Below are 25,563 nucleotides of genomic sequence, written 5' to 3'. Positions count from 1 at the left end.
CTTACCTGTTATTTATAGTTCTGATGAGAAAGTGTGTGTATGTGTGTGTGATTCCCAAACTGAAACATCATATGAGGGTGTGAAGAAACCACCTGTCTGACCTCATAACCACGCAGCTTTGTGTCATTCAGACGTTCCACACGCGTGTGACGTGATTAGACAGGAATTTGATCCTCCACATATCTGATCCAAGAAAAGCAGGACTTTATTAAACCAAACAAATGAGGCCAGTCGGCCCGAACAGATCAGACCGGATTGTTACAAACAAAAGGGTTTCATGGCCAACATGATCCTCCTCGGGCCGTATGAGTACCTGGCGCTCCAGAGGGTCCTGGAGACCCTCGGTCTGTCCTGGGAGGCTCAACAGGACACAGCTGGACGCTGCATGTTCTCAACAGTACTTAAAGTTCTTAATCTTCAATGTTCTTCTCAGGAACGTTTAGACTTTCATCTCGTTTCGAACCATTTTGCACAGAAATCAAATATTGAGCTTCTCCAAAGCTTTCAGGAATATTGCAGCAGCGTGTTTCACATGAAATGAAAGAGGGAATTATGGATCCATAAAAGCACCGGCTGCCCCGTAAAATAAATATCTCTGATTGATGTGGCCAAGAAATTGGAAAATCTCCAGCAGTTTCTCCAACACGCTCTGTACAAATGGAACATTTCACAGAACATTCTATGATGTTTGGCCACAAGAAAGCCATCTGGAGGGGGGGGGGGGCTGTGGGGGGTTACAGTGCTGGTAAAAATAGACCCAACCAGCACTTGCCAGGAGCAATTTGTACCAGATGGGACTTGAAATAGTGTCCGAACTCTGCTGAGCCTGTTAAAGCGTCCCGTTGTTCCCTTGGAGGACTGTTGGCTCCTCGTTAGCGTAGCATAGAGCCCACGTGTCACTAGCAGATAACCTGTGAAGGACGGATGGACGGGGGACGTGGACCTCGGAAAAGGGGCGGAGTCTGCTGGAGGTCTTCTTACAGAATGGAAACAACAAAATGTCCCGTTTTCTTCCCTGAGATGTTTCCATGTTGTATTTGTTTATGCACGGGGGGGCGAGGGGGGACGGGGGGGCGAGGGGGGACGGGGGGAACGGCAGAGAGAGCTGTCATTGAAGTGCTTGCCAGTGTTTATGTTTGTGTCTGGCTCCCCAGGTCTCTCATACCACACCATCTCTCCATACCTGTCTCACCCCCCTCCCTGTCTTTCCGTCTATCCACCTGCCAGCCTTCAGCCCCCCCCCCCCATCCCCCCTCGGCGCCCGTGTTTGCGCTCCGGTCTGAGGGAACAACCGTCAGGTGGAGCTCTGAAAGAGGTCCTGTGGTTTCCAGACGTCTGAGTGAGCTTCATCAAGGAGCAACAACATGCGGGGTATTAAGGGGGGGGGGGGGGGGGGGGGGGTCTATGGTGGAAACATTGATGGACTCACGCTGACGCTCTTTTGTTGCATCTTCAGTTATCAGCTAACAGCACTTACTGTCAGAACCCCTGACCTCTGACCTCTGGCTCGTTCTCACGTTTTGCTGGAGTTCTGCAGTAGTTTACCAATGAGAACGTGTAAACAGCAACCTTTGACCTTTCTGTGGAGCGCTGAATCATCATCTGCAGCTGGCGGGATCCTCTTTTGGTCGGCTGAAGGGATTCCCAGCCCCCCCCAGCCCCCCCCAGCCCCCCCAGCGTGGTTTCCACTGCCCACACTGCGGTTCCTCTCGGTGTATGAGTCAGTGCGGTGATCTTCACTCTGACAGGAATCCACAGGAGATCCCATGATGCACCTCTCGTAACCACAAAGAGACAAAATGTGTGCGTGCTCTTTCTCATTTTTGCAGAAATGAAACTAAGCAGAAGGAGAAGGAGAGATTTAGCTGTTTGATATGCTAAAAGTAAACATTGGAACTATATAAAACTATGTCAGTTTAATAATAATTTTTACCTTTTGTCTGTTTTCTTTAGCAGCTAGCCGTCCTTCAGGCTGTACTCTGAGATAAATGCTAACATCAACAAGTGCTAACATGAGCAAACAACTACAAATTTAGCATGCAGATGTTCTGCAAGTAGCATTTGCTAATTAGCGCTACACACACAATGTGAGACAGATGTGAACTTTGTGCTCTCGGCAGCCTGAAACCTCCGGGTGGCGCTGTGTGGGCGTCCTGAGAGGTGAGGCCCCATCACAGCCACATGAAAAGACAACACTGGCGGTCCGGGTTCCACATGTTCCCCTGGTGCTGTTGGAGGGAGTGACCTCCTCACAGTCTGTTTCTGCACAACGTGAGGTTCCTGTGGGGATTCTGTGACGTGGTCCCAAGTATCTGGGTCTTAGCTGAGCCACTTCCCCGGGCTCCCTTCACAGACCAGACCTTTCTAAAGAAAACACCTTGGAAATCCCTCCACCTCGCTCATTAAAGATGGGGATGACGAAGTTGATTTTCATGATTTAATTTAAGCCGGTGAAACTGGATCCACGTAGAGAGGAAGGAAAGAGAGACTGGACAGAGACATGGGGGGGGGGGGGGGGGGGGGGTCACCGGAGTGCAAAGAAGAATCTCTTTCATCAATTTTCTTTAGCTCAGACGGCCGCATCTGAGAGACCTCTGTTTAAATCTGCATGGAAAGTCCAGAATATAAGAATACGTTTTGCCAACTTGCATCTCCATATTGTTTAGAGAGACGGGTGGAGGTTTGAGCACGTGCACAACATAATGACCCACCATCAGCAATGCACGTGGGGCAAATGACCGCTCTCATCTTCATGTCGTTCATACAATAATCTGCAGAGCTTCTCTGTAATGAACGACTTGCCTTTATTCATGATACATGAAAGACTTCATGACGGAGGTTCTGAATGTACCGTGTGGCTTCTCTGTAGAGTCGCGTGGGACCAGATAAAGTCTCCATTCTGTGTAATAACTACAAGAATGTGTTTTATTTAAACGCAGTGATACATACTCACGCAGTGAGTACGGCTTTCCTCAGACACCCGCGTGGAGGCTTTATTCCCGACGGGATGTTTGACCACATAGTTTGTTTGCATGTTCACTGACTCCTTTCAGCTCGTCACCCTCACCTGGTTCTCCTCGCCCTCCCCACCTCAGCACATCCCCTCGTCAGCGCCTCACTGTTCAAACCTTCTCCTGTTCCCTGGCAGATCGGCTCGGGGCGTTTGGTCTTCTTCTGCCTGTCGGCCGAGGAGTCTCTGCCCCTCTGGACTAGTTTGCCTGCTGATGGATCTCCCGGTTTTGACCTTGCCTGAACTTTAAGTAAAGCCGCCTGTCTCTCGTCGTAGTCGGAGTCGTGCTCTTGGGTTCCTGCGTGCGCCGGCGCCAGTAACTGTTACAGGAATGTTGGTAACATGCATTACAGGAGCCGGAGACATTATGTTGAAGCTACAATACTTGTAGTTCTACTGTCAACGCCATCACGTGAAAGGAGGCCGGGTGTCACATTAGCGAGCTAACTGCTCACCGCTAATCGCTAACGCCCTCCTCTGACCCACGGGGATGATGCAGGGCTAACAGGTAGCTCCGTTCACCACGACCCCTCCTGACGGTGGATCCCAGTGACTGGCTGAGGACGTGGACCTCAAGGAGAGCGGCGGGTCCTTCTTAATGCGCCAGTTGTAGCTGCTGTTTAATCAGAGCCACGTGAGCGCCTGTGAGCTCAACCACATGGCCTCCGTTTCAAACGTGTGCACATTGCAGGAGGGTTCCTCTGGAGACCTTTCTGTGACCTGGAACCTTCTGGTGGACACCTCGAAGGTACCGAGGCCCAGCTTCTCATCACTGTGCTGGATCACCACCGAATGATTACTGGAAGCGCTGATGAGTCGCACAGCTTCACCCCCCAGGACCAGCGGCGCCATTAGATGCCTCAGCATGGCGGGGGAGGGGTCGGCCTCCCTCTCCATCGGTCTCCACTTGAGTCCTGATGGTCTCGGATGAATCCTCGTTGGTTGGATGAAGGGTCCATATAACACAGAGGTGCATCCGTTATGGATGAACACAGCTGCATGTTGGTGTTCTTCTGTTCCCTCAGATCCTCTCTGATAGAAACCCTGTTACCCTCTGACCTCTGGGGGGGTAAGTAGGGCAACGAGAGGGTCACACTGCAGGCTACGGGTTAATGGAAGCTCCTCTCAGAAGTAATCGCCAGTATCTCCCCGACCGTTGTCGCCCTGCCTCACACACACACACAGACACAGACACGCACTCACACACACACACACACACACACACACACACAGACACACACACACACACACACACACACACACACGCACACACACACACACACAGACACACACACACACACACACACAGTCCCTCTTTCTATGAGCACAGACGTGCAGCTTGTTTCCTGCTGCATATTCTGCATTCCTCAGAGCGCTACAAGGTCCGGCTTTGACCCCCGAGTACTCGAGTCGGGACCGTGTCACCCGGACACACAACCGCCCCACAGTCTCAGACGTCCTCGCTGCGCTGCGTGCGGACTCCCGGGGGGGGGGGGGGGGGGGGGCGGCGCTACAGAAGCATCTCTGGAGGAAGACGAATGTTCATTTGAGTGGAATTCTGCTCTGATGTCACTTAATTTATGACGGACAGTGTGTTTGTGCGTGTGTGTGTGTATGTGAGTCTGTGTGTGTGCGTGTGTGTGTGAGGCAGAATGGATGTGATTGGCTCAGCAGGGTAACAGGACCAGATGAAGGGACGGAGGGAAGGCGGGCTGGAGAAGGGGGGTGAGGGGGGTAATTGGCTGAGATGAGAAATGAGAGTCCTTGACCTTTCTTACCCCGTGGGGGGGCGTCTGATAGGGCGAGAGCCCGTCCCCGGGCCAGTCCCTCGCCCATAAAGACGTTTAACTACAGGGATGGAGCAGCTCGGGTGGGGCTGGGTGGGGGTCTCAGCTGTCCCAGCCTCCATTAACCTCTAATAGGGCTGTCACTCTGGGCTTTTAACTCTGCTTGGTAGTTTGGCAGGCAACCAAACCCCCCCCCACCAACCCCCCCTCCCCATTAGCATTGCTAGTCACCCCACTCATCTCCCCTACGCGAGCATCTCCCGCATCACCTGTGGGGGCTTTATGGAGCACGTCTACATTCGCCTCATTGAGCTGATATGAGAACAGTTCCAGGGTGGGGGGGTCCCCCGGGTCCCCAGTACCCTCGGACAGGTGTGTCCGTTAATTAAAGCCCAGAGGTAATGACCGGGGGGGCAATATCCCCACCAGAGGTCCGTTCAATGAGGGTGGTGTCATGGTGCTGGAGGCTACGATGCAGACTAGCGAGCTAATATACACACAGGGTCAGAGCACCGGGGGGGGGGGGCGACCGGGGGGGGAGAAGCAAGTTGCCTGAAGCGAGAGGAAAAGAGGAAAGAATTTTATTTGTACATCACATTTCAGTGCTTCATACAGTAAAACCAGTAAAACATTAAAAGGATAAAAAATACGTTAAAAGATTTGACATAATAGACAAACTGATTAGATTAACTTAACAAACCGCACATATAGCACAAATATAACACACAATACACACACATCAAACATACGCATCATGGCTCCACCCCCTGACACGCCCCCTCATGAATATATGCACTGGAATATTATGAAGACTCTGCTGTCCTCATGGGGGACAGAGGTTGATGTGTCTTCTTAATGGCGGTCCACACACACACACACACACACACACACACACACACACACACACACAGTCTGCTGTCACGCACCAACCGGCAAGACAGATTCCTTGTATGTTTGACAGATTTTGTCAATAAATGTTGATCCTGATTCCTGACGCACACGGTGGAGCTCTCCGCTGGTTGTGAAGCCCATCACTCAGATGGTGGGTGATCAATTGATAGAGAGATATAAAGATGAGCTCAGGGATTGATTCCCCCCGTAGTAACATTTACGAGGTACAACCACACCACCGCCTCTCCTGTGTGTGTGTGTGTGTGTGTGTGTGTAGCATTAAATCACGTCATTTAGCTCACGCTTTTATCCAAAGCACAAATAAGTGTGTGTGTATCTGTGTGTGCGCGTGTGTACGTGTGTGTGTGTGGACAGTGACACCCAGAGCTCCTCAGGCTGTTGTGGTCTGGAATTTGAGAAATGCACTTGATGAGTAAGATGCATCGCTATGGGCGCTAAGAGGAGGGAAGGGGGAGAGGGGGTGAGGGGGAGAGGGGTGAGGGGATTGATTTAAGATTGACTAAGACTATTTGTAGTTTAAAGTAATTGACTTAACTGGTTTGCATTTGGTTTAAAATACTGGAAAATCCTCTCAGCCTGAAATACTTCACACTCTGGCGGTGAAGCAGATCGTTGTAATTTAAATGAAATAAGATTACCATCTCGATCTGCATTTTACACGTTTGTACAGTTACAATGTCATGCAGCAGGTTGCTAGGCAACAGGGGGAAGGTTAGTCTGAGAGTGTACCACCACCTATTGGCAGAAGGAGGTAGTGCAGCCAGATGTTTCAGAAGAGGAAGTCTCAAACATTCCAACGCTGTGTGTGAAAAGAGGTTTTATTGAAGGAAACAAGGCAGTGGAACACCAGGGAAAGTGCTTCCATACTCTGTAACATGGGAATCAGCACTCAAGGATTTCCATTGTTCAAACAGAGCTGTGACCCGGAGAAGGAGGCCGCGCCTCCTCAGAGCTGAGTGTAGCGCAGGTACTTCTTCCCAGAAGGCACCTCTGTGGTGGTCACGCCGTTCGGGAAGAGGGCGGCAGCTTCGGCCTCAGAGAGCGAAGGGATGACCATGACCTTCTCACCGGGCTGGAGGAGAGTTATTCACATTAAAATCAGTCCCACCCTCAACTTGCACATCTTCCCATGTTAGTGTGTCAAAGGAATAATGGAAACCGCTATTATTATAATTATATATAGATAGATATAGATATATATAGAGATAGATCTTTTTTTTTTATTGCTCCAGTATTGAACCTCTCACTAATAATATAGCTTCTTAAAAGTTTACCTGTTCAGAAAAAAAGAATACAACAGGCAGAGAAGATGTTTTATGGCCGTCTGCTGGTTCGGGCCCCTTTGTAAAATACCTAAATCCCATTTTATGTGTCTATAAGACGCTCAAGACTACTTTTCAGTTCTGGAGACAAACTGGAGTCACCTTCCAGTCCACGGGCGTGGCCACCTTCTTCTGCGCGGTGAGCTGCAGCGAGTCGATCACGCGGAGCAGCTCGTCGAAGTTCCTCCCCGTGGTGGCCGGGTAGAGGATGGACAGCTTCAGCCTCTTGTCGGGGCCAATCACAAAGACCTGGAGGGGAGGGGGCAGAGGTCTGTGTATGTGAAAAGCTTTCCATGGGCTCTGCACGGTTTCTGATGAGCGTTCTGGGTCATGATGCATTGGAGGCCTCTAAAGTCACGGTGATGCAATCGGAGGTTGTGCTTCTTACACAGCGAGCAGTGAGGGGCATCCCGTCCTTGTCCCTCTCATCGGGGTCCAGCATGCCGAGCTGGACGGACAGCAGCCGCTTGTCGTCGGCGATGATGGGGAACGGCAGAGAGCCTGCAGACGAGCCGTTGAAGCCCATCACGTCCTGCAGAGACACATCTCAGCGTTAGCACAGCTATGAAGGCGAAGATACCTGGACCGTCAAGACTAAACGCACCTGGACCGTCAAGACTAAAAGCACCTGGACCGTCAAGACTAAAAGCACCTGGACCGTCAAGACTAAAAGCAACTGGACCGTCAAGACTAAACGCACCTGGACCGTCAAGACTAAAAGCACCTGGACCGTCAAGACTAAAAGCACCTGGACCGTCAAGACTAAAAGCACCTGGACCGTCAAGACTAAAAGCACCTGGACCGTCAAGACTAAAAGCACCTGGACCGTCAAGACTAAAAGCACCTGGACCGTCAAGACTAAAAGCACCTGGACCGTCAAGACTAAAAGCACCTGGACCGTCAAGACTAAAAGCACCTGGACCGTCAAGACTAAAAGCACCTGGACCGTCAAGACTAAACGCACCTGGACCGTCAAGACTAAACGCACCTGGACCGTCAAGACTAAACGCACCTGGACCGTCAAGACTAAACGCACCTGGACCGTCAAGACTAAAAGCACCTGGACCGTAAGGACATTACAAGTCATTAAGCTGATGCTTTTATCCAAAGCGACTTACAATAAGTGCATTTCAGCCATTTAGGGATTCAAACTCAGAAGAGCCAGAAACAAGAAAGTGCAACTTCATCAAAGGACAAAGACAAACGGGAACGCGAGGAAGAGGGAACATGGAGCCTGAGAACAGGTTTTGGGACTTTGAGAAACTTGAGCCACGTGTGTCATTCATCTCAAACCCTTTCATGCGAGTGGACATGAAGTGCTGCGTGTGACCACGATGCTGGCAGCCGGTCACAATGCACATTTTTATTGTGCGATTATTGCACCAACATTATGCGCGATAAATGATATTATTGCAATTTTCAGACCATTTTTTGAGACTGATAACATAAAGACAATAGCGTAGTAATACAAGTACGCTCTTTCAAAGAACAGAGCGTTTTATTCGTCAGAATATTTAGACATCAAAAATATATAAACCCTACATCCCAACCCGCACTCTCCGCTCTGCATCTGCAAAACTACTCGTCCTCCCTCACTGAGAGCAAAACACTCGACTAGGTCTCGACTCTTCGCTGTCCTTGCGCCGAAATGGTGGAACGAGCTCTCTGAAGACATCAGGACCGCAGAGAGCCTTCACATCTTCCGCCGCAAACTAAAGACACACCTCTTCAGACTCTACCTCGACTAAAGACTAACAAATTGTAGCACTTAAATTGTACTTGTAACGTCACTCATCTATAGCAAATTGTAAATTGGCTTATTTGAGGAAATTGCACTTGTTTCTTGTTCTCCTGAGTTTGTACCCTGTGGTTGAATGCACTTATTGTACGTCGCTTTGGATAAAAGCGTCCGCTAAATGACATGTAATGTAATGTAATATAAATATATAAAAATAAAACAAAAAATAATAAGTGCAAAGGACACGGAGCGGGCGAAGCATCGGGCTCGTTAAACCCCCCACAAGCTCCTAAGCCTCAAACTAATGCAATGCAGGTACATTGCTGCTGATAACAAGCCCCCCACCTTGCTCCAGCTGTGGTGGTCCTCCACGCTGTCCACTGACAAGGCGATCATCTTCACGCCTCGCTTGGTGAACTCCTCGCTGACCCTGCAGGCGCAGGCCAGCTCGGTGGTGCAGACGGGGGTGAAGTCTTTCGGGTGGGAGAACAGGATACCCCATCTGCAGGGGGGGGGGGGCACATATAGACACACAGCTAAAGCCCAGTTTATGCTTCTGCGTTTTCAGAGAGACGCAAGGACACGCACACGCAAGAGCCCCCTGCGTGTCCCTTGCGTGTCCCTTGCGTGTCTTTTCACCTCCTTGTGTGCGTCGATCCATTTTTCTAGACTAGCGTGTAAAGCTTTGCAGCGTCCTGCAGCACCAGGCTGTGATCGGTCTCTGACTACGTCCTTTACGGAGTCTCACGTCTCCGTTTTCACAGCACAATACGGCCGTTATTAAAAGGAAGAACGTTTACGAGAGAACGGATCAGACTGAAGAGCTTTTAAATATGAGCGCTTGTACAAGCCGTCATTGGCGGACTATGAGGACGCCGGATGGCCTCTGATTCATGGAGGGAGATCTCCACCAACGAGGGGAACAAAGTCGTGGAGGAAAATACGGGACAAATGTGTCCGTGATGAAAAGCAGCAGTGTGGATGCACGGGGCAATAAAGTCTGTGATAAATAAATAAAGCAACCAGCAACTTCCACACACAAAGACGTGACTCTCTAGGTCGTCTTCAACAAAACACGTGACATTTAAAGCTGTATTTAATGACTATGAGGCACTTGACTGTGTGCGTGAGCAGGTCATGTGAACGTGGCGCGTGGTGTCCAGCCGGTGCAGTAGCTGCAGGGTTGAGGGTTTAAACCCAGCCTGCTACCTGCCCTCTGAGAGTGTCTCCGAGCAAGGCACCTCTTTCCAGCAGCACACCGTAAACCCACAGGGATTAATACAGGATGTTCTCTTCAGGTAGTAGCCAAAAAAAGAGATTTCTCACTTAATGGATTTTAATGCATGTGGAAATCCTTCAGATCTCCAAAGTGTGTGTGTGTGTGTGTGTGTGTGTGTCGCTCAGGGATGGACCTCCGCGGGGTTGCAGCAGGAAGGCAAAGTTCACATGAAACACAAACAATGGGGCCTTTGTCCTGACTCTCGGGGGGCACAGAGAACATTTCATAGCTGTTTTAGCGGTGGGCGCATGACGTCACACCATGGACATGTGACCGATAGGTCGATTCATTAGATATAGTTTATGAACTCAGAATTCAATCATTGAAACTCCGCGTCCATTGACAACACGTGCACGCGCACTCATTTACAACGCTGCACTGCGGGAGTTAAAGCACATTATTACTCACGAGCTGCCCAGGAAGTCGTGGAACTTGATCGGGCCGATGGTGGTGTCGGCATCGAAGTTTGGGAACTCGTCCCCGAGGAGGAGGCCAGGCATGTCGGCTTCTTCTTCTTCTACTACTACTTCCGTGTGGGAGGAGAGCGGTCAGCACCTCGTGAACCCTACCGGATGTGGGCGGGGTTTGTTTACGTCACGTGGAGATCATCGGCCAACCAGATACAAGAGTGTTTTTTAGTCCTTAATAGCTTTGTATTTAATAGCTTAACAAGAGAAAAGTTAAACAGCAGAACAATTAAACACTCACGATGATAAATACAAATCAGTGATATCATTGGTTCATGAAGGGAACTGTCAATGGGAGAAACCGGTCTCACCGAAAAACCCAATTACCCAGGAGGCTTTGCGAACAAAGATGGCGATTGTGCTCCGTGGTTCCGGACGTGAGCTGAATTGTGAAGCGTCCAACAGATGAATTAAAGGAGCAACAGCCCGCACAGCACTGCGGATAACCGGATAACCTCCCTGCTCACCGTACCCACGGTACGTAGACCCGAACATGCCGTCTCCCAAAGCGAAAAACTCCGGTCGCGGAAGCCCGGTGCTCGGAGGCGCCAACGGCCGCTACGAGTTCATGTCTCTGACGAAGCCGCTGAACCGGTCCTCTCCGCCGCCGCCGCTGCTCCTCCAGCGGCAGGGCTCCGACCCGACCACTGCCCGCCTCCGGTTGTCGGAGAGCCCCACTCGGCGCCGAGGCTCCGGCTCCTCCTCCGCCGGCCAGGTCCCCCCCCCGGAGGAGGACGGCATCCGCCTCAACCCGTCGTTCGCGCGGGTGGCGCTCAGCTCGCTGCTCGCCGTCGACCTGTGGATGTCCAAGCGGCTCGGGGTGTGCGCCTGCGAGGACTCCGCGTGGGGCAGCGTGCGGCCCCTCATGAAGCTGATCGAGGTCTCCGGGCACGGCATCCCGTGGCTGGCCGGCGCCGCGTACTGCCTGTACAAGAGCGACAGCGCGGCGGGTCAAGAGGTCATGCTCAACCTGCTGATGGGTAAGAGCTCTGTGCTCTCCTGCATCTGTCTGCTCGGGTCACGGTTCGTGGGAACCACGGAGGGGGTGAGGGGGTGCGGGGCTGGGGGGCTGGGGTTGTGTCTTCATCCCTCTGAGAGCCCTCAGGTGATCCCACCCATAGACGTATATATAAAGGCTAGACGGCGGAGTATCGAACGTCCGCGCGTGGCGGCCATCTTGGTGCGGTCAGCTCATAACATTGTTGGTAGTGGTACATGTACTTCTTAAATAACTATAACTCCATTTTTAACCGATATTTAAACGGTTTGGTTTGTTATAAACCTCAGAGATGTAGTTATGACACTGAATACTATGCATGATGTTCTGTTTAATGTCATTTTCGTATGAAAACCCATGGTTATAATTATTCATAAGTATGCAGCCTCATAAATACATCTCTGTACAGGGTGGGGATTTCAACATCAGCATGTATATTTGTAAAGAAATCTTGTTCCTATTTTAGAACATTACTCTATTTTGTAGATAGTATAGTATGTCATAGTATGTAGCAGTGTCATAACTACATCTCTTTATTATCGGTTGATAATTGAGCACGTTATGGTTCTTTAAGAAGGACATGTACCACTAACCCAATGCTGGGTGAGCCAGCTGACTGTACCAAGATGGCCCAATCCATCCCACCTCACTGCTTCACGTCACGCATCTTCAACCTCTAGGCTGAATAAAATACAAGATATCATATAATATATATAATGACTTTCTGGAAACAGGGAAATACGTTCCAAAGATAAAACAAAGATGGATTTAAACTATAACTAATATTTATTATTTGTGCCATTATACTCCAATGCACATCACTTAAAACCGGGCAATAATAACTAATATATTACAAAAGCAGATTATTTTCTCTTTTACATAATTACTGTGATTAAATAATAAGACTCCTTATGTGGGTTGAGTTGTTTATTATCAAAGTTTATGTCATTCCCACGCGGACGTCTCATTGGTTCACGCAGTCATGTGACGTGAGCTAAATAAAGCCAACTCCATCAGGGCTGTTTTAGGAAAAGGGTGAACACGTTGTGAAGAGATGCAGCCCCCTACGTTAGTATTTAGAGGTTTGTATCAGTAGCTTTTATTCAAGAGAAGGACGACTGCTGTGATGAATACACGCTGCAGGAGTGTTTTATAGCTCGGCGGTGATTTCTGTTCATCATCCCGGTGATGTCATTGTGTTCCTAGCGCACAAACATAACCGCTGCTGTTTAGGGCTGTGAATCAACATATCTCCTCTTCAGTATTTATACTTCTGCAACCCTTTTATATCAATGTCTAAAGTCTAAAGCACCCAACAAACTCCAGTGTCACTCAGACAGGAAATGACATCAGAGTTCAGCTGAAGTGAAACCAAACCCCTGATGATGTGCCTGACAGCCCCAGTGCTTCTCCTCTTTACATCTCCTTGTGTTTAAATGCATGTGAGGCCTTTGCTCATGGGACTAACCTCTGCCCCCCCCAGGCCTACTTTTGGACCTGATCCTGGTCACCATCGTCAAGGCGTCGGTGCGACGCCGTCGGCCGGCACACAACCGCATGGACATGTTTGCCACCTTCTCCGTGGACCGCTACTCCTTCCCCTCGGGCCACGCCACCCGCGCCGCCATGTGTGGGCGGTTCCTGCTGGCCCACCTGGTGCTGGCCGCTCCGCTGAGGGTCCTGGTCCTGCTGTGGGCCGGCCTGGTGGGGCTGAGCCGCGTGATGCTGGGCCGCCACAACGTGACCGACGTGGTGTTCGGCTTCGGGATGGGCTACTGCCAGTACAACCTGGTGGAGGTGCTGTGGCTCTCGCCTCAGACCCTGCAGGGGCTGCTGGGACATCTAGCCTGACCCCGGGGCCGGTCAGGAGCCCCTGCACGCCGTTAGGTCTTTGAGACGGAGAATATCCGAGAAGAGAGAACTGTGGAAACGCCTCTGGAGACATTTGGTCACACTTCAATCATTCTATTGTGCAGGAAGGACAGCGTCAAGTTTGTTCATCACGTCTGATTAATGTTTTACTAGAATGTGAAACCACACACGTCATTCAGAAGAACCAACGCACGCCGTCGTTTCTCATCTACCGACTAACTAGCCGACGTCACCAAGCATCGCGGGTACATTTCTTCCCCCCTTCTGTTTACATAAAGCTTGAAATGTTCCACAAATTCTCAGTTAGACGTTCAGCGAGGTTTTAATGTGTGAACGAATTAACAGCGGTGTGTGTGTGTGTGTGTGTGTGTGTGCGTGTGCGTGTGCGTGTGCGTGTGTGTGTGTGTGCGTGTGCGTGTACACAAACCCTCGCCGCTAACGACACCTCTCCAGCTCGTCTGATGAGCAGCATCTCATGCAGCGTTGAACACGTCTTTATTCCCCTCTGCGTGACGATTGTGCTTAAACTAATCTAACAGCCAGTTTCCTGTTGATCTGCTTCCTCTTGATAGACTTTGATTCTCTGTCCCTCTGCAATAATTGACCAATGAGCGTCTCAGGGCTGCAACAGTGAGACGATGTCTCCATTTCTTCCCTTCTGAAGTCTTGACGTGCTGGAGGGTGAATGAATGATATGATCATGAGTTTGTGAGGGGTTCTAGTTCTCTGTGGGTGTGTTTGCAGAATAGATTGTGTGGAGCAGAGGCTCATTATTTCAGCACATTCCAAACGTCGAGCTTTCACTTTGCTTGTTAATGCAGATGTAAAACATGTGTTTCTGCATGTTGTCCTACGTGTTGCCAGCTGGGATGTTTCCCCTCGCGCTCTAAAAGATCTAGTTTGTTCCCTGTATAGACCCTTATTCTGAATGTAAGTGTAAATATGCCTGTTCTGCACACGTGTTGATTCCTGCTCACACTTGATGTTCCATTGTTAAAAAGATATATCATTGTTGATTAATGATTTGATTGTGATGGTTATAAATTAAACTGGCGATGATCTGAAACGGTGTCATGTCACTGAATAGATCACAGAGGTAATCAGTAATTACTCCTCACTGGGGTGGAAATTTGTGGATTTTGCCCTTGTGAGAAATCAAAAGTTCTTGAGTTTGCTTTGTGATTCAGTATTTATTACTAACTAGAATATAGAAAAATGATAAAATGCAGAAATCATCAGCACACGTCGTAAGTACAGACAGACGTCAAATGACTACAATTCAGCTGAAAAGAAGCAGGAAGATCTGAAGTTAAAGAGGAGAACAGGAGGTTTGTGCTGCCTCAGCACAGGAGAGCCCCCCCTCAAAGAGGAGCGCATGGAAAGGTACCAGACGGCGTGACCCTCCCTTCAGGGACCCGGTCAATCAACAACATTCAAACGGTCAGTCAGGACACGTATGGTCCCATCTGTGTCTTATTAGACCTGGACGGCCTCCGGTCACCGGGTCTCTAGTCAGTCACTCCCACTGGGTTTGGGTAAATAGCGTTCAGCGTGTTCCTTTCCTTCACAGTGAGGAACGAGCAGCGAAGATTAAAGTTTGATCCTCTTTCACAGGGAATCAACACGAGGATTAAGGTAAAGAGTTTATTCTGCTCTGTGTACTTATTCATGTGCATATTATTAATCTGTTATTACACCAAATCATCAAAAAAGCTTCTTTACGAAGTAAAAAATATCATTTTCTTGTCTTTGTGCATTTTGCACATCTGAGCGCAGGCAGAAAGTAATGTTCTCGTGGAGGATGAAAGATGAGGGCTGTTCATGCCACCAGAGGTCTACGTTGTGGATGATACGATGTCTGATCTCACATCTCCAATGGGACTTGTTACTGTGAACTACGGCTGTCAACGGATATCCTATATGTCTGATGTCCGTCTGCTTGGCGGACGCGCGCCTGACTGCTGGCTGTTAACTGCATGAATGACGTAGAGCAGATCGGCTGCTTCATGCGCCGCTTTGATTCTCTGCCGTTTCATGCCAATGAAACGTTCCGTGTTTACGGCTCAGCCGCTCGATGTCGCTACGTAAAACCCTTTACTGCAGAGAGAGAGATCCGTGGTTATCTTTGTTAATGTACTGGTTTTTGTGCAGGTAATATGTTGTTAAATCGGTTTAAACTTAAATAAATGACCTATACAAGTGGTGATTGCGAATATTCGAACGTCATTTTTGATCGATTGTGACAGCCCCACGCTGAACACGCGACTCAGGTCGTAACCTCCTCACAGGGTGAGAGGTGCTCCGGTCAGACGTGTAGAGGGAGGCGGTGCTCGCTGTAACGTGTGGAAGCTTCTGCATGCAGGCATCTCAACATGCTTTTACATGTATGTGTCTGTGCTCTGCCTGGCGAAGGCCCGTCATGGTGCACAGGGTGGCGGTGATCGGCGCCGGCCCCTCGGGGCTCTCCAGCGTGAAGGCCTGCCTGGACGAGGGGATGCTGCCCACCTGCTTCGAGAGCAGCGATGACCTGGGCGGGCTGTGGAGGTTCAAGGCAAGTCACTCTGGGGGGGCAACCAAGGACCAAGCAGCCCCCAGCGGTTGAAGTGAAAAGTGGAGCGAAGAAGAGTGTATTCAAAGGTTTCCTCTGCAGGAAGTGTCCGAGCCGAACCGGGCCAGCATCTACCGATCCCTCACCATCAACACCTCCAAGGAGATGATCTGCTTCAGCGACTTCCCCATCCCTGCAGACTACCCCAACTACATGCACCACTCTAAGATCCTGAGATACCTCAAGATGTACGCGGAGCACTTCCACCTGCTGCAGCACGTCCGCTTCCAGGTGGGTGGGGTGGTGGGTGGAGGGGACTCATCAGATGACTCCCATGTTCACGCTCTCTTCCTCTTCAATGCTCATACCGGGTCAGACCTCGGTGAAGACGATCAGAGAGAGGCCGGACTTCAGCCGCTCCGGCCAGTGGGAGGTGGTGACGGAGGGCGGCGGCGGGCAGGAGGAGAAGCACGTCTTTGATGCGGTCATCTGCTGCTCGGGTCACTACACCTACCCCAACCTGCCACTCAAAGACTTCCCAGGTGACGCCACATGAGGCTTTGGAGGTGGCCTCATGTTGGCCCCCGGGGGGACGGGGGGACGGGGGGGGGGGGTCTGACCTGCTGACTCGTCCCGCAGTCTGGGGTATCGAACCAGCAACCTCCGTCTCACATGTTAGCTTCTCTCATCTGACCATCATTTCATCATCCAGGGGTTAAAGTTCACGTTAGCAAGGAAGCGCATGCACACCAGCGATACATCGCAATGTGGTCACATGATCAGATAGAGACAACATCGTCATCATCATCATTGTATCGTTAAAATACAAAAATATCAGCTTACTTGTTATTTCATAGACTGTATCATTAGAATGACATTGTTATAATACTTGCTGTATATCATCTTGAAGTTGCGACTTGTTACTTAGCAAACTAGCTAGCTGATTCCACCACGCTATCGAAGTCTGGTTGGCTAGTTAGCTTGTTAGCTTTCCAATCCTGCTATGCGTTCATGCTATAGTCACGGAATACAAAAGCTCACATGACCTTCTAGTGTTGGTCTAAGCTACTTAACCTTAATCTATTCAGCAATGGAGGTGTGTATATATTGGTGGAAAAAGCAACGTACTATGTTGAGTTATTGTTTGCTACAATAACTCAACTGGTCTCCTGATTGACAGGCCTGCTTGTTTGACCCCTCCCTCCCTGTTCATCATGACTGTCGATGCTCCGAGTCTCTTTGGAAGCTGCAGATGAGCTCACATCGCAGTGCTTCTCACGGTGGAGACGTCCTTCGGCTGCGTTGCAGGCATCGAGACGTTTGCGGGGCGGTACCTGCACAGCTGGGACTACAAGGGGCCGGAGGACATGTGTGGGAAGCGCGTGGTGGTCATCGGCATCGGCAACTCGGGGAGCGACATCGCCGTGGAGAGCAGCCGAGTGGCGCAGCAGGTCGGGGACTCTTTTCCCATCGCTCTTTGTGAGGATTCAGGCATGTGGATGTTCTGACCTTCGCCCTTCGTCTGCAGGTGTACATGAGCACTCGTCGCGGTGCCTGGGTCATCCGCCAGGTCTCCGACAACGGGCTGCCCGTCGACATGAAGTACAACACCCGCTTTGTCCACATCCTCTTCCAGCTGCTGCCCACCAACGTCATGAACTGGCTGGGCGAGAAGAAGGTCAACGCCATGTACGACCACACCATGTACGCCCTGAAGCCCAAACACAGGTGAGGACACGAAGACCTGCTGTGTGCAGGCTGTGATCTGTCTCGGGGTTTATGTCCGGTGGTCCTGCCGCCCCCTCAGGCTCTTCAGTCAGATCCCAGTGATCAACGATGATCTGCCGTTCAGGATGCTGTCCGGCTCGGTCATCCTCAAACCCAACGTGAAGGAGATCCGTGGCTCCTCCGTGCTGTTTGATGATGGCAGCACAGTGGAAGACGTGAGGGGACCTTCCCACATTTTCCTTTTCTCCAGCAGAAGCTCCTCTGTGACCCGTCCCGTCCTCATTGCAGGTGGACGCCATCGTGTTCGCCACGGGTTACAACTATGCTTTCCCCTACATGCCGAGCAGTGCCGTGTACCGGTCCGGCCACCGCGTGGGTCTGTACAAGCACGTCTTCCCCCCCGACCTGGAGCATCCCACCCTGGCTGTGGTGGGCTTCATCCACGCCCTCGGAGCCATCATGCCTCAGGCGGAGATTCAGGCTCGCTGGGTTGCACGCGTCTTCAAAGGTGAGGCGGAGTTTCTCCTCCACCAGCAGCGCCGGTTCTTTGCATCAGGATTCACACTGCGAGGTACAAGCGGCGGTACTGAGGTGGACGCGCGGACCGCCTCATTGGGCTTCCGTGTCATGCATATGCAGGGGGGGTCAAGGGGAAGGGGTGGGAGGGGATGCGTAAAGGGGGGCTAATTATGTACAAACCGGCGGGTGAAATGGCAGCAGTGGTCCGGGGATTTTAACACGAGCGTCACACTTTTTCAGTTGAGTGAACACAAAATCGTTACAGGTTACAGATGAAGCAGCAATATCACTTATATTACTGGAAGAAACCAAAGGTGACGTCGCCTCTCTGACTCAGCGCTCACATTCCAGTCCTGCTCACCACGTTACAGTTATTGGATCAGGATCAGTGGGAACATCTCAGTCTTTGCTGCAGCACTGAATCTTGATCAAATGATCGCACTGTGCGCTACAGTGGGAGTGTCACAGCTATCTGCAGGTGTCATGGCGTCATGTCATGGCGTCATGTCATGGCGTCATGTCATGGCGTCATGGCGCTGATGACGCTACGCTTGCTAATGCACGTGCATCAGGGCCAAAGTATCTTTTTGCTCTCAGGACACAAGAAGCTGCCTTCAAACCAGGTCATGATGAAGGCTGTGGACAAGGACACCAAGGACATGGAGAACAGGTAAAACCTCCAGTGCTCCTCAACAACACCATTGCCTCTTCTTCTGTGATATGCAGGGAATCATCAAACACATGGTTGTTATATTCTGATCTCCCGTCTCTTGCTTTAACATTAAATGCTTATTGAATATCCAGGACAGAAATCCTTCCTGCTCTGTTCTCCTCTTCACACTCCGTTAGCAGCTACTGGGAATTTTCATGTTGAGGCTTCAGGAAATGCATCAAGTTGCCTTCATGTATTTAGAGAGTGAATAAACTTGTGAGACAGAGAAGCACCGTCATGTAATCTGTAAACTGAATACCATCTATTTCAACTGTAACGGAACACAGTTACTCATGATCTGTATTCTAAATACGTAAAGTGTTCCGTTACTCCCCAACGCTGCCGCTGAGTGACGTCACCCTCTGGGCGAGTCCACAGCTACGTCGTGTCCAAGCTGGCGCCGCTGCATGTGGACTTTGTGTCCTACATGGACGAGGTAGCTGGAGAGGTCGGGGCGCGGCCGAGTCTGCTGTGGCTCTTCTTCACGGACTACCAGCTGTTCAAGAGGATCCTGTGGGGACCGGTGACCGCCTACCAGTACCGCCTGGTGGGCCCGGGGAAGTGGGCCGGGGCCCGCGGGGCGATCTTCACCCAGTTCGACCGCATGTTTAAGCCGTTAAAAACAAGAGAGGTCGGGAATGTCCGCCGGCGGTTCTATGAGCACTGTGTGGAGTTAAGTGGTTGTATAATGACCCCCGTCCCCCCGTCCCCCTGTCCCCCCATCCCGCCGTCCCCCCGTCTCTTCCAGCTGGAGGTGGAGAAGGCCTCAGTGTCCAGCCGTCTGATGAAGCTGAGCCTGATCGCCGTGGCTGGAGCGGTGGGCATCTACTACGTCCACGTGCGCCACCCGGCCGCTATGACCACCCTGCTGTCTAAGCTCCGCCCACAAACCGCTTGATTGGACCAAGAGAATCCATGTGCTAGAAATGCAAGATGCTAAATTGATTCATTAGATTCATTCATTAGTTTCCTTCTGTGACTCATGATCTGGGAACCAATTCCAGTCCCCCGCATCCACCCTAACGAACCTCAGATGGGTTCACCCATAAGTCAGTGTGTTCACCCTGTCACATTACATATACAGAAATATTAAGGATGAAAGACGGAACATGCATGAAATCAGATAATAGATCATTAACAAGTATTCATATTTCTTATGAGGAGTGTTGAAGATGTTCAAATCAGGAAATAAAAAGTCTAAAATCAATTTTATAAATAAATTCGTATCCTAATCATTTAAAGACAATCACACAAACTGACCAGGAGACGTCACTGAGTCCCTGAGGAAACCGGGTTTAAGGGCCTAGGAGGACCTTGAGGAAACCAGGTTTAAGGCCCTAGGAGGACCTTGAGGAAACCAGGTTTAAGGGCCTAGGAGGACCTTTAGGAAACCGGGTTGGACCTGCGACTATTAGTGTTTGGTTCACTTCCTGTCTTTGCTTCTGTTCCCTCCTGTTTTCGCCCTCCTGTGTTTGATTGGTTCCTTGGTCGTATGGCTCCGCCCCCTCTGATGAGTCCAGCTGGTCACAAGGTTTTTGGTTCCTGGTCTGTTCTTTCTTCTCCACTGAATTCATTTGGTTGCTCTGGAATCATTTAGCGCCACTTGCTGCATCCTCGCCAGCGTGTTTTTATCTGCGTCTGGTTCTGACAGTGATGTTCAACATCGAACTCACTGTGAGAAAAAAGAAGTTGACCTTTGACATTCAGATCAAAGCACGCTGACTAAACGGCTTCAGGGACTATTCAACATTTTCCCTCATGAAACATTTGCAGCAGAGCAAACATTGTGTGTCATTAACTCAAAGCCTCAGTCTGGTTGATCAGCAACAGCTCGGGTCAAGTGAGGTCACGTGGTGGAGCCGCTCAGGACGTGACGGACAGAAGGTGAGTAATGGCGACTCTTGAATTGCGCAATTTAGAACTTTAAACTTCCTCAGACTGTCTTACAGGTTTGAAGATACTCAATGATGTGATATATTTGCTTGATTTCTTTACCTGTCTGTGTTTGTAGGTGATTAAAACTATTTTATGATTCAAATGTTTATTTTTAAATTCTTAATAAACTACTTACTAACTAAGCAGTTTGGTTTTGAAAACCAACAAAATCTGATTCAAGTGCAGAGGAGCTGCTTTGAGCATGTTTTATGACCCTATTATATAATCACACGTAGTAAAACCAGGTCATTTATAACCTCGCTTTGGATCTATAACTCACGTCCCCTTTTTCGACTTTGGTTCAGACGGAAATGTCTCAGAAACCACCGAAGGTTCACGTTCCCACGGGATGAACCTCGTTCTATTTGAGCGTGAATTCTATCGATCCATGACCGGCTTCATTGATCCCAGCTAAACCTCCACCGATTGACTCATTTGCCTTGAATATTAGTAGTGGAAGTAAACCCCCAGGAAACAAGGGAGTCTTTGGGCTGGATGGGCTCCGTCTTTGGGGGCTGCATGCAGGTCTAAATCATATGTGATTACAGTGTCGTTGTCGCAGCGATGGTTCTTCGTGTGGCGGTTGTTGGAGCCGGCGGTTCTGGTCTCACATGCATAAAGGCTTGCGTGGAGGACGGCCTGGAGCCCGTCTGCTTCGAAAGCAGCGACGACATCGGAGGCCTCTGGAACTTTAAGGTAAGTAATAACGTTCAGGGTTCGTACGGTTATAGTAAAAAGTGTATGAACCCCGAATAGTGAATATATGTATGTAAGTATGATGAGCTTCCCAGCAAATGTAGAACAATTCTAGTATTCTTATGAAGAAAGATGTGCGAGTGGCCGTGGGGGTTGTTCTCCTCAGGAGGCTCCAGTGCCCCAGCGCTCCAGCATCTATCGCTCCCTGGTGGTCAACACCTCCAAGGAGATGATGTGTTTCAGCGACTTCCCGATGCCTGCCGACTACCCCAACTTCATGCACCACCCCCGGCTGCTGGAGTACCTCCGCCTCTACGCCGAGCGCTTCCAGCTGCTCCGACACGTCCGCTTCCAGGTGCTGCACCGGGGCGCCTCCAACTCTGCAGAGTGAGGTCAGAGGTCATTTCATGTATGTGTGTGTGACTTCAGACCACGGTGAAGAGCGTCAAACAGAGGCCGGATTTCTGTACGTCGGGTCAGTGGGACGTTGTGACCAGCAGGGACGGAGAGGAGGAGGGTCACGTGTTCGATGCCGTGCTGGTGTGTTCAGGTCACTACACCCATCCGGCCTCACCGCTGCTACACCTTCCAGGTCAGTGAGCGGAGAGACGGCCCTTTAAAGTGTAAAGTGACTTCACAAACCTCACGGGGTCCAATCCGTCTGCATCTCTACAACTCTGCATCTCTGCATCTCTACATCTCTGCAACTCTGCATCTCTGCAACTCTGCATCTCTACAACTCTGCATCTCTGCAACTCTGCATCTCTACAACTCTGCATCTCTACAACTCTGCAACTCTGCATCTCTGCAACTCTGCAACTCTGCATCTCTGCATCTCTACAACTCTGCATCTCTGCAACTCTGCATCTCTGCATCTCTGCATCTCTACAACTCTGCATCTCTGCAACTCTGCATCTCTGCAACTCTGCAACTCTGCATCTCTGCATCTCTACAACTCTGCATCTCTGCAACTCTGCATCTCTGCAACTCTGCATCTCTGCAACTCTGCATCTCTACAACTCTGCATCTCTACAACTCTGCATCTCTACAACTCTGCAACTCTGCATCTCTGCAACTCTGCAACTCTGCATCTCTGCATCTCTACAACTCTGCATCTCTGCAACTCTGCATCTCTGCAACTCTGCATCTCTGCATCTCTGCATCGCTACATCTCTGCATCTCTGCATCTCTACAACTCTGCAACTCTGCATCTCTGCAACTCTGCATCTCTACATCTCTACAACTCTGCATCTCTACATCTCTACATCTCTACATCTCTGCAACTCTGCAACTCTGCATCTCTGCATCTCTGCAACTCTGCATCTCTGCAACTCTGCATCTCTGCAACTCTGCATCTCTGCAACTCCGCAGGGTACGAGACGTTCTCTGGTCGGTGTCTTCACAGCTGGGATTACAAGGACGGAGACGCCTTCAGAGGAAAGAGGGTGGTAGTGGTCGGGATCGGCAATTCTGGAGGAGACATTGCGGTGGAGATCAGTCGATCTGCAGAGCAGGTCAACCTGCTTTCCTCAGACATCAGCTGATCTAGAAAGCTCGACATTCTGACAAGTTCCTCTTCCCTAAAAGTTCGTAGTTCCACAATGTTGGATGCGTCACTAGTGACCCTCGAGGATGCAGCAAGCTTAAATCACTCTTCAGAAAAGAGCAATACTAGAAATGTGTCACAGGTTTTAATGATCACACTTTGAGGAGAGCACGTCTGGAATGTTAGGAACGTCCTCAGCATCTACAGTTGACTTCTTCAGGTGTGAGGATGATGTTGCTTCACATCTCAAATCCCCTCACATGCCGTCGCTCTGCTCTTTCTCCCAGACGTTCCTCAGCACGCGCCGGGGCTCCTGGGTAATGGGCCGCATGTCCCGTGGGGGTCTTCCCTTTGACATGACCCTCATCACCAGACTCAACAACACCCTCATGCAGCTTCTCCCCGAATCTCTGCTCAACTGGACGGTGGAGAGAGAACTCAACGGCAGATACGACCACAGGCTGTACGGCCTGGAGCCCCGGCACAGGTGACCTAGATATGATACGGACTGATAGACACTATTTCATCCCACAGGTGTTACGGTTAAACGCGGGTTGACTCAGACTCATTCTGGGGGGGTCGCAAGGCTTTCCCAGGCCAGCCTAGAGATCCAATCCCTCCAGCGTATTCCGGGTCTCCTACCAGTCGGTTGTGTCCTTACAACATCCAGTGGGAGGCGACCCAGTTGGTTCATATGTTTAACATATTAAACTCATATACGTAACTACATCAAGTCAAAACTGAAATAAGAGGAACCGTTTGGATCTTTTTTTTTGGCATCCGTCAGAATTTTGGACCGAAGGCCTTTGATCAACGACGACCTCCCGGGTCGGATCCTACAGGGGGCCCTGCAGATGAGAGCGCACCTCAGAGGATTCACCCAGTCGGGGGTCCGGTTTGAAGACGGCAGCGTGGAGGAGAACATCGATACTGTGGTTTTCTGTACTGGTTATGATGGAAACTTCCCGTTCTTGCCCCCAGCTCTGTCTGGGGGGCCCAATGAAGACCTGGTTCTATACAAGTGGGTCAGGACTCTGTAGCCAATGTATTCTCCATATTAAGATTTACTGACAAAGAACAATTGTCTCATCTCAGAAACTATTCTTTGAAATGATTTTTTAAAATTCCATCCAACACATTAATAAATAAATACATTCATTTCATACGGTTTTGACTGAAGCCAGAATGACATGTGTGGTGTCACTGCTTATTGGAGTAATGGTCTGATCTTCTCAGTTGATGTATTTTCTGGTGTGGAGGATCAACGCAGGCGTTCTGAACTTCCAGGTCTCTGTTCCCTCCATCTCTCTCTCCACCCACTCTGGCCGTGACTGGGATCTTCCAGACCAAAGGGCCCATCCTGCCGCTGGTGGAGATGCAGGCGCGCTGGGCCGTGAAGGTTTTCTCTGGTAAGCGTCTCCAAATGACGCCGCCCCGCTGAGGAGCTCGTGACTCAGTCCGCTGTGTTCCTTCTCTAAAGGTGTGAGCCGCCTGCCCCCGGAGGAGGAGATGCTGGAGGTCGTTCAGTGTGAGAAGAGGAGGAACATGAAGAGGTGGGCCGCTCCTTCATCGCCGAACACCCATCGTTCAGGCAGAGTGGCTTCAGTTTGTGGAGAAGATGACCTCAGCGATCCCTGCCCCCGGAAGGCGGCTCTGCAGGTGGACTACATCCCGTACCTGGACTTCATGGCTGAGGAGGTCAGTGCAGCTCTACATAAACTCCTGGTACCTTTCGGAACCACACTGACAGACTTCCTCTCGCAGGTCGGCGTGCGACCCGACCTTCTGAAGCTGCTCCTGACGGACCCGGGACTCTGGGTCAGGGTCTTCTTCGGCCCCTGTACGCCGTACCAGTACCGTCTCAGGGGGCCCGGGCGGTGGGCCGGGGCCCGTCAGGCCATCCTCACTCAGTGGGAGCGGGTGGCTCGGCCATTCAGGACCAGGCCGGTACCAGGACCGGAGAACGGACCGGCCCGGTTCCCCCCCTGGCGCTGGATGCTTGTGTTGGCCGGAGCCGTGATGGCTGTCTTCCTCTCCAGGAGGGAACCAGTATAAAAACAGCATTATGCTGTTATTTTAGTGTTCCTACCGTAACGCCCATGAACCGTATATTTACAGTATGACGCTGCTATAATTAAATGATTTAAAAACAATACATTTAAAGAAGAAACAAATGAAATTGGTAGAAAGATAAGAGAGCCTTTCAATAACATGCTTTTAATAAAATGAAAGCAACGTCTAACACATTTAACACTAAGCCCATTTTTGATAACATAAAATTGGATCAATGCAACAAGTGCAAACATATTTAACAGCAAAAAACATTGAATATACTTTTGAAAAGTTACCATAGTTCTAGAGTTCGAGCCCTCTAATGCTATTTACTAAAGCATGGAGTTACGTCTTAGCCATTATCTTCTTCATTTTGATTTGATTGTACCATTTATTTGTTCCCTTACTGCTGCTGACTGGATAATAAAAGCAATTCTATTTCA

At 50.2% G+C, this 25,563-nt stretch overlaps 4 protein-coding genes across 5 annotated transcripts; 3 read left to right on the top strand and 1 right to left on the bottom strand.

Moving 5' to 3' along the window:
- Positions 1–6,509: 6,509 nt before the first annotated feature.
- On the bottom strand, positions 6,510–10,967 carry prdx6 (peroxiredoxin 6). Its single transcript, XM_040184796.2, has 6 exons — positions 10,827–10,967; positions 10,457–10,613; positions 9,115–9,271; positions 7,420–7,563; positions 7,134–7,280; positions 6,510–6,781 (listed from the first exon to the last, which is right to left on the bottom strand). The coding sequence occupies exons 2-6, from the start codon at positions 10,546–10,548 to the stop codon at positions 6,656–6,658; spliced, it is 666 nt and encodes a 221-aa protein (XP_040040730.2). The 5' UTR covers positions 10,549–10,613; positions 10,827–10,967; the 3' UTR covers positions 6,510–6,655.
- plpp6 (phospholipid phosphatase 6) lies at positions 10,855–14,450 on the top strand. Its single transcript, XM_040184794.2, has 2 exons — positions 10,855–11,495; positions 12,996–14,450. The coding sequence occupies exons 1-2, from the start codon at positions 11,009–11,011 to the stop codon at positions 13,361–13,363; spliced, it is 855 nt and encodes a 284-aa protein (XP_040040728.2). The 5' UTR covers positions 10,855–11,008; the 3' UTR covers positions 13,364–14,450.
- Positions 14,451–14,680: 230 nt separating this feature from the next.
- Positions 14,681–20,098, top strand: LOC120824155 (flavin-containing monooxygenase 5). Its single transcript, XM_078107791.1, has 12 exons — positions 14,681–14,824; positions 14,955–15,019; positions 15,797–15,935; positions 16,035–16,223; positions 16,309–16,474; positions 17,241–17,383; positions 17,461–17,660; positions 17,740–17,875; positions 17,949–18,168; positions 18,777–18,849; positions 19,270–19,522; positions 19,640–20,098. The coding sequence occupies exons 3-12, from the start codon at positions 15,804–15,806 to the stop codon at positions 19,787–19,789; spliced, it is 1,662 nt and encodes a 553-aa protein (XP_077963917.1). The 5' UTR covers positions 14,681–14,824; positions 14,955–15,019; positions 15,797–15,803; the 3' UTR covers positions 19,790–20,098.
- Positions 20,099–20,385: 287 nt separating this feature from the next.
- Positions 20,386–25,563, top strand: LOC120824153 (flavin-containing monooxygenase 5). 2 transcript variants are annotated; one of them, XM_040184778.2, is made up of 10 exons: positions 20,386–20,775; positions 21,389–21,522; positions 21,689–21,877; positions 21,952–22,114; positions 22,894–23,036; positions 23,356–23,555; positions 23,856–24,089; positions 24,356–24,477; positions 24,549–24,766; positions 24,833–25,563. In XM_040184778.2, exons 2-10 carry the CDS (start codon positions 21,391–21,393, stop codon positions 25,121–25,123), a joined length of 1,692 nt encoding a protein of 563 aa, XP_040040712.2. In that variant the 5' UTR covers positions 20,386–20,775; positions 21,389–21,390; the 3' UTR covers positions 25,124–25,563. The 2 variants fall into 2 exon arrangements, with proteins under 2 accessions (XP_040040712.2, XP_040040713.2); XM_040184779.2 differs by having other exon boundaries at positions 20,414–20,775; positions 21,375–21,522.

This window comes from Gasterosteus aculeatus, chromosome 8, assembly GCF_964276395.1.
Source record: "Gasterosteus aculeatus chromosome 8, fGasAcu3.hap1.1, whole genome shotgun sequence".
NCBI classification, from domain to species: Eukaryota; Metazoa; Chordata; class Actinopteri; order Perciformes; family Gasterosteidae; genus Gasterosteus; species Gasterosteus aculeatus.
This window is presented reverse-complemented; position numbering and strand designations above follow the sequence as displayed.

Excerpts from the sequence above, each read along its gene's own strand:
- prdx6 (XM_040184796.2), bottom strand. The coding sequence starts at position 10,548 with ATGCCTGGCCTCCTCCTCGGGGACGAGTTCCCAAACTTCGATGCCGAC. Across the intron at positions 7,281-7,419 it reads TGCCCCTCACTGCTCGCTGT|GTCTTTGTGATTGGCCCCGA; the intron begins GTAAGAAGCACA and ends CCTCCCCTCCAG. Across the intron at positions 6,782-7,133 it reads CCACGCCCGTGGACTGGAAG|CCCGGTGAGAAGGTCATGGT; the intron begins GTGACTCCAGTT and ends ACTCTCCTCCAG.
- plpp6 (XM_040184794.2), top strand. The coding sequence starts at position 11,009 with ATGCCGTCTCCCAAAGCGAAAAACTCCGGTCGCGGAAGCCCGGTGCTC. Across the intron at positions 11,496-12,995 it reads CATGCTCAACCTGCTGATGG|GCCTACTTTTGGACCTGATC; the intron begins GTAAGAGCTCTG and ends TGCCCCCCCCAG.
- LOC120824155 (XM_078107791.1), top strand. The coding sequence starts at position 15,804 with ATGGTGCACAGGGTGGCGGTGATCGGCGCCGGCCCCTCGGGGCTCTCC. Across the intron at positions 16,224-16,308 it reads TGCAGCACGTCCGCTTCCAG|ACCTCGGTGAAGACGATCAG; the intron begins GTGGGTGGGGTG and ends ATACCGGGTCAG. Across the intron at positions 16,475-17,240 it reads GCCACTCAAAGACTTCCCAG|GCATCGAGACGTTTGCGGGG; the intron begins GTGACGCCACAT and ends GCTGCGTTGCAG.
- LOC120824153 (XM_040184778.2), top strand. The coding sequence starts at position 21,391 with ATGGTTCTTCGTGTGGCGGTTGTTGGAGCCGGCGGTTCTGGTCTCACA. Across the intron at positions 23,556-23,855 it reads GGCCTGGAGCCCCGGCACAG|AATTTTGGACCGAAGGCCTT; the intron begins GTGACCTAGATA and ends GGCATCCGTCAG. Across the intron at positions 24,090-24,355 it reads GAAGACCTGGTTCTATACAA|GTCTCTGTTCCCTCCATCTC; the intron begins GTGGGTCAGGAC and ends CTGAACTTCCAG.